The sequence below is a fragment of the Rhinopithecus bieti genome, unplaced genomic scaffold (assembly GCF_001698545.2).
Source record: "Rhinopithecus bieti isolate Rb0 unplaced genomic scaffold, ASM169854v2 scaffold_13577, whole genome shotgun sequence".
Lineage (NCBI taxonomy): Eukaryota > Metazoa > Chordata > Mammalia > Primates > Cercopithecidae > Rhinopithecus > Rhinopithecus bieti.
Window position 1 is genome coordinate 2558255 of NW_016807867.1, and position 17650 is coordinate 2575904.

Below are 17650 nucleotides of genomic sequence, written 5' to 3' on the forward strand. Positions count from 1 at the left end.
TGAAGAGATGAATACAGCATCAGCTGAAAGTGATGTAGATAGAATCAAGAAGTGTAAGTTTCTCTCCGTATACTAATGCACACTAGCTCTGTTCTGCTCACACTTCTGTTTCCTCATCTGTATGATAAAAGTAATGATAACAACCTCATATCATGGCTCAGGAGAATCAATGCTTGACACCTGTTCAAGTGCAAAACCAAACAAACCCAAACCCTTTGAAATGTATTTCTTATGACTTATATGTCTTTTCTTCAATGCTTGACACCTGTTCAAGTGCAAAACCAAACAAACCCAAACCCTTTGAAATGTATTTCTCATGACTTAAACGTCTTTTTCTTCCTTCCTTCCTTCCTTCCTTCCTTCCTTCCTTCCTTCCTTCCTTCCTTCCTTTTTTTTTTTCTTTGGTGGTGGTGTCAGGGATGGAATCTGGAATCTCCCTCTGTCCCCATGCTGGAGTGCAGTGGTGTGATCTTGGCTCACTGCAACCTCTGCCTCCGTTCAATCAATTCTCCTGCCTCAGCTTCCCGAGTAGCTAGGATTACAGGCGCCACCAAACCAGGCTAATTTTTGTATTTTTAGTAGAGAAAGGGTTTTGTTCTTAGGACTTATACTTCTATACATGATCATTTATTAAATCACTACCAATAGGGAGTTAGGTTTGAGATGGCACTCACAGCATTTTACAAACGAGTTGTTGGTGGTGGTGGTGGTAGTGATGTGTGTGTGTTTACATGTGTGTGTATGTGTGTATATGTGTATATGTGTTTGTTTTAAACTTAGGAAAAGCATGCTTCTTATACAGAACTGTCCTGGAATTTTAAGTGTACAAGTTTGTTATTCTGAGCTATTTGATTAAATTTAACCACAGGAAACTCTTCCAAGTCCTAATGAAGCAGCAATCACATCTAAAAGGAGCCAAGCCAAAAAACATCCTTTTCCAGTATCTCTCTTTCAAATATCAGACTCCAATATAAGCTGCACAGTTTTCATTTCACTTCTGTACCATCTCCCTAAGCTGTTGGAAACATGCTAAACAGAAGACAGGGAGTGCTGCAGCAGTGAGTGTGTGGGGGAAGAGACTAACAGCGGGTACATGTCCACACACAGATGTACGCATGTGACACACACACATGCACACGCACACATTTAAATACACAAAGAAGATTACAAAAATTTATTTTAGAAAAGGACCATAAAAATAGAAAACCATAGTTACTGACAGAAAATCTGAATTAGAATTCTGAAATCAGTCATGCAAGTTAAGACCTTTGACGTATGTATTTTAAGGTTTACTTTATAACATAGTACGTGTTAGTTCAAGGTATAGATTATGTAAAACAGACTTTTAGATAAAGTTAAAATAATCTTTTCATTTAGAAATGAAAGCCCTTTTTTTGCCCCTAAACAAACCCACAACACTTGGACGATTATAATTTTTTCTTAAAAGACACATGCAAATGTAGTTTTAGTCAACGTATCCTTAATAAGGTAAGTTGAATTGTTTTAGTAACTAAAGAAGTTACAATTATCCTAAGGACCCTGGACATAGAATGTAATATTATACATACTATTTCCAGGTTTCCAACATCACATTTATCCCATGTGATGGTACATTTCAGCATAATACTGCAGTGGTTCTGGGATACAGGAGACACAGAAATAATGTCAAAAGCAATTCTTCACATTTGGATCTCACCATATCAAGTGCAAACTGAACTTAAAACATGAAAATACAATTTGCTCCTTCTAAAGTATACGTTTTTATCTCTTGCAAAAAAAAAAAAACCCCACATTTATTTCCAATGCCTCAAGGTAAAGAGGATGGCATCTATCATAAGTGCAGAGAATGTCTGAAGGATTTAGAAGCAATCTTTTCATAATGTTTCTTTGGGTAAGGAAGTGGAGTTATGAGTTACTCAAAATTCATAAAGATTATTAAGTTTACATCCTTACAGAAGATCTGCTGCTACTGTATTTCTCCACCATACTGCCAGCATTGCAGCCCAAAACGATTGAGAACCTGTCTCTGGTCCAGGAAATCCATCCATTTTGTGGTATCAGTGCTCTGCCACATAAAATAAAGGTTCTGTCCCATTCAAAACAACAACAACAACAACGGCACAAATTACTTTCAGTGAAGCAGCCTACAGTATCTGCCTTGAATGCACGGTACTCATTCTATCAGTATTCCTTCATGTAAGTGATTTTAAAAGGTAAGTAAACTCCTATTTCAGCAGGTTTACTCCAGATTATCAGCTTGTGTGTCTGTGCCTGCTGGGCTATTTGAATGATTACCCTATCCCCCAAAGGCCTCAGCTAGGACTGATTCTGCACCCACGGCAGTGATCCCTCACAGTAAGGAAGACTCCTACACAACGGTCAGCCTTCCTGTTTGATAAATTCCAACCTTTCAGCTCATCTAAACTGAGCCTATGGGCTTCATGTTTTTCCTTCTTCCTCCTCGCTTAGGTCTATGGGAAGTTATGAAACATATTTTTCTAGTCCTCCCAGGAGCAAGGCCAGGTTCACAATTTGACCTCAGAAACACAGCAGTCCTGCAACGCCAGACAGCCTGATAGAACTGAGTATTAGTGCTCTCTGCCTGGCCCACACAAACCATAACATGCAGCATGGAGCAATGTTACTTATGGGAAATGACAAGCAATGGATCAGTGGGGGAAAATAATGGGATTTAATCACGTAAAAACATCACAGGCACACAGCTCCCTTTCAACAAGCTGCCCCACTATAGGTGAGGGCACAATGTTCTTAGGAAACTAACCACCTATAATTTATAATGGAGCTGCCTAACCAGCTATTTTGATCAGATGAAGTTAAAGGATTCTTAACACACCCAGAGATTCTAGTTCCCATCAAGTCAATATGCCCCTAGAGAATGATTTTAAACATACGTGCAAAAATATCTACCTATGCAGTAGATAGACGTCTTAGATGTATGAGGAATGATCCCAGGAACAGTTTTAGGCTCATATAAAAGACTGTCATCACAGACTAATTATAGATAGTGGTACCAAAAAAGGAAGGCTGACCCTGCAGTCTTATTTACACAATTTCCAGCCAGAGGGCTGTAATGTGGAGCCCCAGTGGGGGCATTTCTCTCTGAAACCCAAGGGCACCTGCATTAAAGAAACTGGTGTAAATGAATCCCTTTGCTCCATGACAGAAGGGAAGACACCAATACTTCAATTATCTTGATATGGAATACATGTGCTGACCTTCTTGAATTCTATATAATGAGATACAGTTACCTCTTATTTATTTATTATTATTATTGTTATAGTTTGCACTTTACCATGCATTCAATTAGAAGAAGGACATTTTGAGGCAAGAATGATATGCTCTTTGGACAGAAGGTAGTGATTCAAAAATTGCAAAACTTCAGCTTTCAAAAATAGCCTAAGTGACCTCTTGCGGTACTCTGACCACTCCGCAGCAAGCAGGAGGCAACCCCTGTGAAGAGCAAATTCTGGCAAAGTTCTCTCTTCACAGATGATGCACAGCTTAAGCTATAATGAGTTTTTGGGTTACAAATGCTGAACGCATTAATATTCCTTGATGATAATTATCACAGTATAAGCACCTTCCCCAATGTGAGTAGCATAAAGCAACTGAAGCAGCATTTTTACTATATTTGAAACAAGCTGGAAAATGGGATTTTCTACTCTTGTAAACTGAGGTCAACATACATCAAGCATTGCATATTAAACACGCCTATATATGACGCTCATTTCGCTTCCCTTCCCTTCTCCTTCATGTATACATAAAGCTATCTTCTTTATTCATTCTTTATTACGAAATTCTTGGTAGGAACATATATGTGATACACATAATCTCAAAACAAAATGTACTTCCATTGCATCATAATGAATCCGATGTTTCTTCTTATGAGAATACAAGTAGCAAATAAGATCAGTAAGCCATGTTTTACAGATGAGATGTGTCTCTGTGCAGTTTGAATGAATACTGTGGTCACTGGCTGCATATAAAATAGGAAGAAAATTAGAGTCTAGCAAATAGGCTTCTAGAAGAATCAAACACACATTTCATATAAATCTGAACAAATGACCAGTCTTTACCTTTACACCTTCAAAACTAATAATACTGATAAGCATGGAAAGATTTAAATGTGGATTCAGCCTACCAACAAGATGACAGTAATGAAGTCAGCATCTTATTTACTGGCAACATTTTTGCATAAGGCTCCCAGATACCAATTTTTATCCCAGATTAAAAGAATAATGACTGTTATTTGGGTAATAACTATCAAATATTACAGAAAAATTGATAAAGGTGGTCCATTATGCATCATATCCATATGTACAACAATATCTGTCTAATACTCATTATTTGCTCCAGCATACCCAAATTAAAGGCTGAAAAGATTCAATATACTATACCCCAATTTGATTTGATAATATGCTATGAATGGACTATAAATCAATTTTCCCTCATCTCTCTTCCTTTCCCTTCCCCTACTCAGTAAAAGAAAAAAAAGGAAATATTTATTATAAAGCTCAATTGATGCTAGGCAGCTTAAAATAATCACAGTTAAGGTCTTCTTACTAACATGTTATAATGTCAAGTTAGTACTCTATGTAATTAATGCTAACAGCATTTTGACTTAGTGACAAAATGAAAGCCAGTTTGAACCCTTAATCCAAAGAATGTAAATTGGTTGAGGTATTCAGTAGGTGTGAATCTGTTGAACTCATTTGTACCACGTTACCCTACACTTCATTTAGAAAATAAGCCATGCTACAACTGCCTCCAGTTCTCCAGCATCATTTTTACTTATGTGCTGCAAAAATGTCTTAAAATCCCATTTGAATAGATGGTAGGGTTATAAGGGAACCTTTACTAAATATTTAACAGTACTATCGGCGTATTAAACAGTATAACGTGAGAGCCATGAAAGCATGATCTACAGGGTTTGCCTTCTTCAACTTAATGCTGGTGCTCATTTGAAACACTCCACAAGCCCATTCATCAGCAGAACTGATGCATTTTAAAAAGTCCTCATTTACTAGCAGATAAATGTGGTTAGAGAACCTTTTTAGTGCAGAAATGACTGAAAACCTATTTGATTTTACTGTTCAAAATTTGCTTTACTATGGCTAGGGAAAAAAAAAGAGCCTCACGAAACATTTAAAAGGCCATTTTGAAATAATATGTAAAAGCTAAAGGAACATAGCTTTGAAACAGGTAGGGGAGGGTATATTTTTCACCAAAAATACATCAAAACAAGGCAACAGATTTATAGACAGCTGATACAGCAAATATATTCATTGAATCTGGAAATAATATCTCAAGTACATATTATATAATGAGATTACCCACTGAGACTCTTGCCTGACTGTGACACTGTTGGCAGGTGACTTCATTTGCAACTACTCATAATTGCTTTTTTTTAATGGGTGAATATTATTTTGTGTACATTAAGATATTTCTAATTACAATTATGCCTTTTGAATAAGTTAATAGAATATTTTAACCTGTCACAGTAGATAGAAAGTAGGAATTCTCTTTGACAATGTATTTCTTTTCTTGAAGAGATATAATATAGACTCATTTAAAGAAAACCCCCTTTCTAATGGAGGCCTGCAGAGTTCACGTTTATTCAGTAAACACTGTAACAATGATTATCTGTCCTCCCAGTTCTCAGTGGAGACTCTTGCTTTTGAAAATGTCTTGTGGTGACTTACTAAATTCAGGCTATTTCAATTAGTATTACTGCACATTAAAAATTAATTGCATTACTGAGTGGATTAAGGTTTAAATTTCAATTCTACAGTATGTGCACTAGAAATGACAGCTAAAAATCAATGCTCTTTGGCCCACAATCGGAAGTGTGTGCGGTTGAATAGCGTGGGACTGGCGTCACCGGCCAAGCAGTTTTAAAAGACTTGATAGTTCTATTGAAGGTGTGTCAGTTCTAATCCTGGATTTTAGTTTGAATGCTGCGCAGTAGCCCAGCCTCAGAGAGAGAAAAACAAAACAACAGCTGCACTAACAATTTGAAAACAAAAATGGACACAGGTACTAAAATTATGCCAACAAAGGGAGTAACAGTGCCCCTAAATACACATCTAATTATCCCTTGGTTAAAAGCTTGTTCACAATTCTGTTCAATAACAGAGCAGAATCTCTGACTTCAATCTACATTATTTTGCTATTAGTTACTGGGTAAAAACAGTAGATCGGGGCAGGCAACTGGCTATTTTGTAAAGAAAACAACTAGTGTATACAATATTCATAATGACTTTATCTATGTCTTAAGGAAACCAAAAAAGATATTGAAAATACAAATCTTTTCTTTAAGAAATAATCCCATCTAGACCTCTATTTTAAAATGAATTATTAAATCTCTTTGGGGAAAGGGACAAATTAGGATGGGCAATAGTTGCTCATTTTGACTACAGATTTATACCATCTATACGAAATGGGTGAAAAGAAATGTGTCACTTTTATTTATAGGAAATTTGTTCTTTTAAGAAGATGAAGATGAGAGACATTATGAATGAAGTCAACAAAGAGGCATCGACAAAGAACTGCAAAACCACCCAGGGTATCTGGTTTTGGAACTGAATGGTGATTGGTATGTGTATAAGAGAAAAAAATGATGTCTGCAGTGTTCCTCAAGATCCCCTCCGTGTTGCACCGGTGGCCAACAGCAAGTTCGGCAGCAAGAGAGTCAAGAAGATGGGAAGTAATAATAACAATAAAAAGAATAATCTGGTGCAAATGGACCCCAAGGTGTAGTTGTCATCCCTGTGCAACAATCACCCTTCACTGCAATTTACTGATGCTGCTTCATTACAATACAGCATATAAAGGGGCAATGCACAAAGTCACTATTTAAAGCTACACGGTTAGAAGCAGTGCATCCCACCCTAGCAGGCACTGTTATGGGAGCTATGTCAGATTGTTCAAAAGTGAATTGACCTGTAAAAAAAAAAAAAAAAAAAAAGAGGTGAAACCTGAATGCAGCATGGTGCTAAATTTGGGGAGAAAGAGAAGAACATGTAGCAGGAAAAAGTGTTTCCTTAGTGAAATATTAAAGTGATCCCAAATTAATCTGAATTAAAACCTCCTTTGAGAGTGTAACAACTTGTGGCTTTGCTAAAAGGAAAAGATAAAGAAAATGATGTTTCCTGTTTGGAAAATATAAACAGGCTCTCTATTTTCTATTTTCATCCCTCATAAAATGAACTGAAATCATGTTTCTAGGTAAATGTGACACTATAAATTCAGGTTAATATGACTGAAAAGAGAGAACGACTGATTCTTCTAATTTTTGCCTGCCGTAATTGAAAGTCTTACTTTTCAGTCAGTGCTCAAAAGATGCCCAGGCAACGTGTTATGGGGGAAAAAAAGAGATTCTCTCCTCACCAAGGATCATTGAGTATGTCATTGGTTAATTTTTGCTCTATGCTTCTCATTAGCATTACCCTCAAGTTTCTGGTTATCACATCCGAAATATTAAGACATAATAACTACGAAGGTGCAGATAATTGGATATTAACCAGAACATACTTGACTGGGCAGGAGGTAGAGCCCTGCTTAAACTAATCCTGAAATATATTAATCACCAATTAATGAAAGGGTTTCAAATTCATTTCTATTATAGAACACCTCCGAGTATCTAAGCTTTTTCTAACAAAATGACTTGGAATAACAGGGTAGAAATAAGAAATACAGCCATCTGATGATGGCTTGAATTAATTCTTTACAGCCCATTGTCAGGTAATCATGAAAACTATAGTTAAAGCCTTACTTACTCTTTACAAAGTCTGATGAAAAGAAGGAACTCTTTTCAAAGTTCAGTGGCCTCTGTTTAATATTCCAAATTTATCTCTTCAAATAACAGAGCCATAGCTAAATATTTCATCAGAGAGCTGTCAGAATATTATCCAAGTCTTCCACCTCTAGACCTTCAGCTCAATAACAGATGTACTCTTAAAACATAAAGCCAATTAATGGAAGCCTGGAGAACTCCAGTGAAGATATGCTATATACACAGTGAACACTCCATGGTACTAGGTTGATGAATTAAGAGATAAAAACCTTGTCTAGTAGAAAATGTCACTCACCACTTACTTACATGGAAATAAAGTAATGCTAAAAAAAAAAAAAGAAAGAAAGAAAAGGAAGAAGAAAACATAAAGAGGAACAAACGGAGAAGAAAAATCACACTTTTGTATGTTCCATGTGGCTGCAAGATAGTGTCTGATATGTACATCTAACAGGCGTTTCATTAGTTTGGTTTAAAAAGCCTCACTATGCTCTGTGGAAAAACTCATACAAGTGCTCACTAAGTTAGATACATCGCTAGAAAAATGCCATTCATCTTAAAGAAAAAAGTAAAATTTCTAAGAACATTATTTTCTTAAAGAACAATGTTTTCTTAAAGTGTGAAAAGAGACTGTTATCTCTTTTCATACTTAAAAGATGCAGTTCCCCAAAACTCTGAAGGAGACTTACATTTTTATGCCAGAGGAAACAAGGTATGTGAATGAATGCAATGCAAGTGTGAACTTAAATGATACCATTTCTCTATTTCTCCTGCCTTGATTCACTTAATTTGATGAGATAGTAAGAAAACGCTTGTTATCTCAGAGTTTTTTTTTAATTCTGTTGTTTGTTGACTTTAATTTTAATAACTCTTAAATAAGCACTCACAGCAGATGGACTTAAAATATGCTGGCAAGCAGGCCCTTTTATCAACAATTTTGCCATAGAAATACACAAACATTTCAATGGCTCTTCATTAGCAAACAAATCAACAAGTGATATTTTAATGCATGACTTTATTCCATCTCTGTGGGGACTGCAGTTGAGAGTGTGATGTACAGTACAGAGAAAGGAATCATCAGCCACAATGTCCCAGGGCTCTCTCCATTGAGGACTTCGCAGCCTCTGCTTAAAGACTGCATTTAATTGACTGATAGACAGTAGCTTCTTTGTTCACAGAAGACAGCGAAGTAATGGCAGCTTGAAAATCGTACCATCTACAGGGTCTCCTGAGACTAGTAACAGGGGGATATGTGTCAGGAATAAATAAATAATCTAATTATTAAGCCACTTCCTGTCAAGTTAACTCCAATTTGTTGGCTTTTGAAGGCAACAAAACGAGGCATTTTTCCTCATTATGCTTCTCTTTTTATACCAGTGGTAATCACAGGCGGATTAAAGGGTGCCTGATTGGTTTTTTTGTCAAGGAACTGAGAAGCAGCCAACAGTACAGAAAAACAGAGTTGGGGTTAGAAGAAATTTCATGCTTGTCTCCTTTCCAGCTCCCTAACAGCCCACACGGCTGCCCCATACAGAGCTGCCAGCTGTACAGCAAATGTGTACCCCTCCAACTGAGGCCTACCGGGCCACAGGCGCCATCCTGAGAGCTGTGAGATACCTTGCAATCTTGGCAGGTAGCTACTGCTGTCATAGGCATAATTCTAAAGGTGACCTACGAAACCCCATCAGCTCACCAAATGCAACAATATGAGCAGCTGAAGTTCGACACCCACTCTCCATATTGGCTCCCTTTCCTTTGTTTACTGCTATTAATGGCCCTGAAACTAGGAAATAACCTATGGAAATAGGTCATCAGAGACCTTTTCCTTTGATGTGTGTGAACCGATTCTGTGGAAATAGGTCACCACCCGTGTGTGTGCATGGGCAAGCAGGAATGTGCAGGGATGTATATCTTTTTAGGTATTGCTGATGACTTTTAGTGCCCTCCGTTCGGAAATGCTTTGCAACCTTCATTCAGAAACAGATACCCACGTCTGATAATGAACATATCAAAGAGTGAGTGAAAAACCAACACATTGGTGGTGCATTCTACAGGAAGTCAAAGGTGAGGACAAAATGAGATCCAGAAGCCCTGCCATTGTATGTCAGCCAGTCACATGACCGTATCCAACTGGTAGGGCCTCTCTTCCTAGCGTCTCTGTGCTGAGCCTAGGAAGACAGGCTGGCATCCAGTAATTCTCCTTGAGAACAACATTTTTCTGAGGCCCCTTTAGGGGCAGTGTGTTCTAAAGAGTAATAAGACATGGAATCTTCGATCTATGGCCTCAGCCACAATCCTCAGCCTCACAGAAAATTAACATCACAGGAAATGTCTAGCAGGCTATCTTTGGGGTTTATAAATGTGAAAATACACTAACTGCCAGTGTTTTCTATTCTTGTAAATCAAAACTGCTAGACGCAACCTAAAACACATGATTTGTCTTTTAATAGCTTAACCCTGAAATTGAGTGACAGACCTGAAGATTTTATCCCAAGTTCCTTAAGAAATGACAATCCAAAGAATCACGATGAGCTCTTAAAAACTCTGCCTTCCTCCAAAAGTCATTTTCTTTGAGTTTCTTTTAAATTGTCTTTGTTTTAGGAAGGCTGATCATATGGAGCCTTGGTAAGTTCCTGTGGCCCCTCTTTGCACTCAGTAAGCAGTACAGCTATGTTATATTTATGCCCGCGTATGTCCTTTCTAAATACATCTTGAATTTTTGCTAAATTGTGCAGATAATTAAACCCTCTTCATATTTACAGTCTGCTTCATTGGTACCATGAATTCTGTTTTCAGTTACTGTCTGCAAATTCCCTCTCTGAACAATTTCATACTAAGCAATAACACTTCATTTTACATAAGTTTTATCTGATGTCCCCATACAGAGCTGCCAGCTGTACAGCAAATGTGCGGTTCTCAAACTGAGGCCTACCAGGCCACGGGCTCCATCCTGAGATCTATAAGGCACCTTGCTGTCATTGGCAAGCGTTCCCTACTATCTCTGTGACCATCACTCCACACTGCACACAACTTAAAATCATCTGATTATTAGAATTTGTGGCCCACACTCCATTTTATCCTTTATTTAATCTATCCCCAGATCACACATTTGTTTAAATGTTTTGGCTGGTTTACAAATCATGCAGCCATCTGCACAGTAGGTGTGACACCATTTTTTAGACAAAAGTTACGTTATAAACAAAGATAAAGTCATTTGAAATGCTTTGGTGTTTGTTATTCTGCCTGGTTCACTTGGACCAACTCTAAGAAATAAATAGAATTATCTGTGTAAATCGATGAACATCTATGAAAAACAACACCCAGCAGAACGCCCAGCTTGCTCCATTACCTACGTTAATATCATGACAGCTGAGGAGAGATGACCTGGCCCACTTCTCATCTCTCCTGTACAGATGGCTATTAAAGAGAAAGTATCCCTTTTGTATGGTCCATGTAGAAACCCTTTATGGGCTTTTCAAATAAGCCAGCATTGCCCACATGAGGGTAGCTTTCTGTTACCATTAAACTGCCCAGATTTCATCTTTTTTAATCCAGCTCTTGATGAAATAAGCCAGTGTTTTATCATATTTAACACCAAATGCTTGTTTCTTAATTCTCTGAATTTTGTAAGCAATCAAAGATGATTTTTTTAAAAAAAGCGTTCAGTCATCTTCTCATTTAGAATGAATGTAAATCAAGATTCCAGAATATCTCAATGATTTTGAGCTTCTTAGGAGAGCATGGAGATTATAAACACATATGTATACCTACACATATAGGCATTATTGTTGATCCATTTCTATTCATTCTTTTGAAACCAGTCAGTGAAAGCAAGAGTTTAAAGGGCAACATGGACCTTTCTCTTTCATATATTTGGATATTTTCCCTTAGGACATAAAATCCTAAACTACTATGGACCTCAAAATACTGGTTTTAGTCTTTTCTAAAGCAAGTACACTCAAGCTGAAATGCTTCAGAGGTGATACTGAATGCCACAAAACGATAATGAAGATTAGTCACAGAGTATACCACCCAGTAAAGAAATGAAAGGAAAACAATGCCATTTGTGACCTTGGGCACCAAACAAATTGCAGGATGTATGAATGCCACCTGCCACAGAACAGACTATAATTTCACCACACTGTTAAGAACCGATTTACTCATTCTTGATGCCTTGACATCAGTGATATATATCACGTGTAACACAACACATAGAGTATACATCTTCCCACATATGCTGGAGAAGAGCTTAATCTTTTCCTGGTGTTTTGAAAATCGTGATTATCTATAAAATACTGAGTATTTATTAGAGATATAAATAAAAAGTCAGTATCTTTGCATCAGTGTTTTCCTATTAGCTATCCTTTACAATCCCAAATTCTAGTTCTGCTTTTCTAAGAGATAAATATATTTGCTTCTTCAAAATGCTTTAACATTACACTTGATCTATCTAGAACATGTTTATTAGTGACTATTTCTGGATTTTCCTATCTTTAACAAAATGGGGTATTCTGACACTTAGAACAATTTTGCCATTAACACTGTTCTTTCTAATCAGATGAAAAAAATAAAATTTATTAAGTAACCATTTCTAAGCATATTTTTAAAAATAATCCTTATGTAAAAGGCTTGTACCTAGTCCATTCATTTTCTCCATCCATGAACTTTGAAAGGGAGGGCTGGAAATGGCCATAGCCATATACTGACTACTTGTCCTCCAAAGTCCATAACTATAGTAATCAATTCCAAGGATAATGGTATTTCTCCCCTTTGATCATTCCTTTGTCAAGCTGACTGGCCTTCAATGGTGAGTGTACTGCCGGTTGTCTACCACCAGCCGCTCGCAATTTGCTCACTATGTTTCATGAGACAGTTGTTTGTGGCTGTTTGGAACACATTTGTCTCTTTCGGGATTTATGCGCTAGTTGCAATGCCAACCTCCATAGTGATCGAAATTTCTTTCTAACTAAAATAGATAATTAGAGGCTGGTAATTATTGGTCAAGAATTATCAGAGTGAAAAAATTAAGCTTCTCATAAATAGTTCTTGGCAATGTCATCTCTTTATATTATCTCATGCCTAACAGCCCTTTATTCAGAGCACTTACAAATTTACTCTACGCTGTTGAGCCTCATAATTTTATATGAGGCAATCCCTTTGCTGGGTTAAACACATTTAAATTCTCTTGTTTCATCTCTATTTGTGCTAATCCATACCAAAGAAAAATAATAATAACAGACAGCTCAAAGAGGAAAATAACAATAAATATTTCCTATGCTGATAGAAAAGAGAAGGGTGAGTAGGAAATTAAAGCACCTAATACATCCTGGTATCTTGTTGTATTCTCAGGTCAAAAGCCAACATAAACTATGTGAAAAGAACAAAGGAAGAAAGGAAAAATTTTCTTATTGGCACAGATCTTTAAAGAGGGAAATCTTTTCCCCAGGAAAGCTGTTAAAATGTTTTGTAGCTCTTTTTGTGTGTGTGTAAAGAAGGAAAGAAACCCCTGAATAGTCACTGGTCTGATTTCTTACTGAAACTGTGTCTAAATGTGGTGAAGAGGGAGGTTTTCTTTTTTTCCTTAATAGACGTAAGTCAATTCCCTAGTGCATTTTTATCGAGTAATTATTCTCGCAACTCAGACCATGTGTCCACACCTTGCTGCAAAACTGCACTTAAGAAGGGCACCTCCAGTATGTACCTGGTAGAAACATTGATGGTTTCCCTTTCACAAATGTCCCTGGCCAACAGCCTGAGACCAGCACATCCAGAAAGATGCGTGGCAGTTGCTTGACACTGAGATTGCACAGAAACATAGGTGCCACAGAAGCAAATGCAAATGACTTGAGTAAAGAAGGAATTTAAAGTTACACCTCATTGGGTCATCTGTAGGTCTTGTTTTCCATCAGGTGACATAATCCTTCCTCTACACTGATTGAAATGTAAAACAAAATCCGCAAGAACACTATATACCCTCTTAACAAAAGGAGTAAGAGGCTTTTCAGATAGTCCCTAATCCCCCTTCCTCTACTGAATGTCTAGTTGAGATTATTTTTTGATTAGACAAAAAACACACACAGATACACAGCCTAAAAATACCTACCCTCAATGGAGGAATTTTAGCCAACAAAATAATGCTGCCTGCCTCATTTGAAAGACTAAATAGCACATTAGAAGAATTCTAAAAAGGGGTATCTTAGCCTTTGTGACGCCCTTCATTTTTGCGTTTTCTCTCTCTCTAGATACTAACAGCACGAAAATGGTGTAAGGACTTGGATGCATGGTCAACAGATAAAACAATTAAATGGATGCTACTCATTTATTTAGGCCTCAAGTGCAAGAGAATTAGACATTTTATTATTAAAATGGCATGAATATTAAATAACTAGACCCTCTGTGCAAAGGAATGGAATATGCTTCTCTGATGAAAGGTGAATTGTTAAATGCTCAGGTCCCAAGAGGTGAGTGTCTTATTAATCCACTATAAGGTAGAAGGGAAAAAGCCTTGGGAAAGCACTAATGATGCAAGGAATATAAAACAAGTACAAACAGGAATGATACAAAGCAATTTAAAAAGAAGACAAAACAAACTGATTAATGTTTATAGGCAAAATGATACCAAAATTGGAAAATCAAAAAGTACTGTTATGCTGAATATTCAATAGAAATTCTAAATGTGCAAAAGAGTATTAACATTGTGGTGAAAATATATTCAACATATTCGTCTGAGTACTGGGACAAATAAATCCAGAAACAAAAATACGTTTACATTGAATAGAACTAATAAGAAGCATGACCACAAAATTTCACTGAATTTCCCATGAACTGCAAACTCCTATGAACTGCTTTCATTCAAGCCTATCTAAAAGTGCAGCATGAGGTAGAATCATGAATGACTGCCACCAACACAGTCTACTCAAGAAATAAAGAGACAGGAAATATTAACATTTATCATTTGGCAGGAATTCATTTTTTCTAAGCCGCTCCTCTCCTCTAAAAGCTGTTTTAAAAGTTTACACAAGGTATTTTCACATTCTCAAACAGAAGGGAATTTCAAGGAAACATTTGAATCTCTCCTACGTGTTGCCATTATCTTCTAATCACTCACTAAAGTTGTCAACGCTATTGTCACGTTGAAGGATTTACTATTTAATATATGAGAAATCACTAATAATATTAATACTTAAATCTGTAAAATGTAGAGATAAATTGATCAATATTTTAGCTGCTATGTATAAGTTCCATTTTGTACAAATAAGCTCTTAGTCATTTATAAGCAACAACCCCCTACCTATCATTTGAAAACCATAAAGCACATCCTATTGAAAATTATCAATCAATTTTCCACATGCTTTTGAATGTATCTTCATTAATTTATACAAGAAAATGGAAGTTTTGTGATAGCTGTAATGATCAGAAATGACAGGTGAACAACCTTCCACAAAGCATTCTTAGAATACTTCTAATTAGTATACAATAAAACTTGTTCCTCCCTGAAAACAAGTTCATAGTCCAAAATGTTGAATTTTCTTTCCTGTCTTACAGAGTTTCATAGTAGGAGAGTATGAGGTTAATTTGACTTTTTAAATATTGTAATTATTTATGGTATTATGAAATACCATGAAGTGAGTATGAAATAAAAAACTCATAGTATAAAAAACACAAATGAATAACAAAAATAGCATAAAGTAATAGCAATTGTCATTTTACTAGCAGAAAAATGATCTGCTTGATAAAGTTTAATTGGCTGGCAAAACGCTTAGTGTTATTACTAAGTGCTTATCAAATTAAAAGACATAGGCACTAATCTGTGAGGAATTAAGAAATAATGGGACAATATGAATAGGTTAAAAAAAGATCCTCTTAGTTTTTGCCCATGTGATACATGCAAAATCCTAAAAACAATGGCCTGGAGTAACTTCAGAAATCTTTCCCCAAACCACTTTTATAAAAGTCTATGGAAAATTTGGTGGGGCATAAAAAAAGATTACTGAATTCTTTACATGATCTTTATGATCATGATTATTTCCAGGCTGTTGAAACCATACATATAAAACTATTTTATGGCTATTTAAATTATTTATGTTTCCCTATCACAAAAACTCACTACTTTAGATTTTGATACAAAGATGCTTAAGCTACACACAGCAGTGCCATTACCATAATAACTTCTGAAATTAAAACCTGTCTAAAACTCTATGGAAAGCTAACATCCAGTTCATTAACCATTCCTGTTAGTTTTCAATAATGCAAAAATGATTAGAAGTTTAATTTGTTAATCACCTGTGTTTTGACTGGCAGTAGATATATAATCCTCTGCAGAAGTCTAAACTAGCCCTTGCAGAAAATAAAATGTGCTAATACCTTATCAGGACTAATAACAGAAATTAAAAAAAAAATCAATCATGCCGAGGAAAACCATTGATGGTTGAACAATTAATTCATCTTTAACTCTGTTTAATGGTGATATACACAAGTAGAAGAAACATCTATCTGTAATAAGGTTTAGAGTGTCACTCACCAATCATGTGATTTGCAACATGAACCTGAATATCCCATTCATTGTAGAAAACCATCTGACACTTGATGCATTGATAGGTCTTCTTCTGAGAAAACAAGTATAAACAGAGTTACTTAGACACATGGACTCTTAATTGTTTCTTTGTTTAAAAAACATTCTTCTGAGATGCTGGTCTTGCCTATGTTGCTAAGAAACAAACTAAACTACAGGGCCACTTGGCCCAAGTTCCACGAATTCCTTACTTACACCTTATGGCTTGATCCCAACACCATATTTTCATTTGCAGACATTTAGAAGAAAGAGAAGCACATAATTATGGCATAATATATTTTAAAGATCCCTAAACTCAAAACAGAAGGTTTTAAAACCAGAAGTATTACAGAAATACAGTTTTAAAAAACATGAGTATTAAAAAAAAATCTACAGAGTTTCAGAATCCAATGTCTTTGAAGATCAGGCACAATTTCATTCTGACCAATATAACTAGGGTATTGCTTCTAGATATCAATAAGTAATATGGCTAATAAGTTAAGATTCACAGATTCCAGCTAAAATATTTAGAGATACAATTTTCAGCTAAAGTCTACAATTTAAATGATGTTTTAGAAGTTGCTAAGTATTAGCATTTAAATATGTACTTCATCCTATAAAGAAATAATATCATAATGAACATTCTAACACTATTTTATGTTACACAACAGTCCTGTGAAGTACATAGAGCAAGATTTTTATTACAATTCTTATAACATAAATGAAGAAACTGAGGTCCAGAGAAATAGGAAGATTTGCCTGATGTCACGGTGCTGTACAGCTGGGAAGAGAAATACTTTCTTTTGATTCTAAATGCTGGTAGGCTCTCTGATTTCTGAATCATAAAGCAGCCATTATAATTTTACATCTTTGGCCGGGCGCGGTGGCTCAAGCCTTTAATCCCAGCACTTTGGGAGGCCGAGACGGGCGGATCACGAGGTCAGGAGATCGAGACCATCCTGGCTAATACGGTGAAACCCTGTCTCTACTAAAGAATACAAAAAACTAGCCGGGCGACGAGGCGGGCGCCTGTAGTCCCAGCTACTCGGGAGGCTGAGGCAGGAGAATGGCGTAAACCCGGGAGGCGGAGCTTGCAGTGAGCTGAGATCCGGCCACTGCACTCCAGCCACCCAGGCAGAGCAAGACTCCGTCTCAAAAAAAAAAAAATAATAATAATAATAATTTTACATCTTTATTATTGAGTCCCAGTACCTATTACAACTCAATAAATAGAGTATTAGTTGTGTTTTCCAGAGCACATACTTACATAACTTCCTTTTTGATGA

General features: G+C 36.4%; 1 protein-coding gene across 2 annotated transcripts in view; it reads right to left on the reverse strand.

Annotated features, from left to right (window-relative positions):
* Positions 1-17650, reverse strand: part of ZNF521 (zinc finger protein 521) — a 294200-nt gene that overhangs the window by 118856 nt on the left and 157694 nt on the right. Inside the window, exon 4 of one of the 2 annotated variants that reach the window (XM_017884020.1) lies at positions 16335-16416. In XM_017884020.1, coding sequence (XP_017739509.1) covers positions 16335-16416 — 82 coding nt within the window. Of the gene's footprint in view, positions 1-16334; positions 16420-17650 lie in introns of both variants that reach the window. The other variant, XM_017884018.1, reaches the window with a different exon arrangement.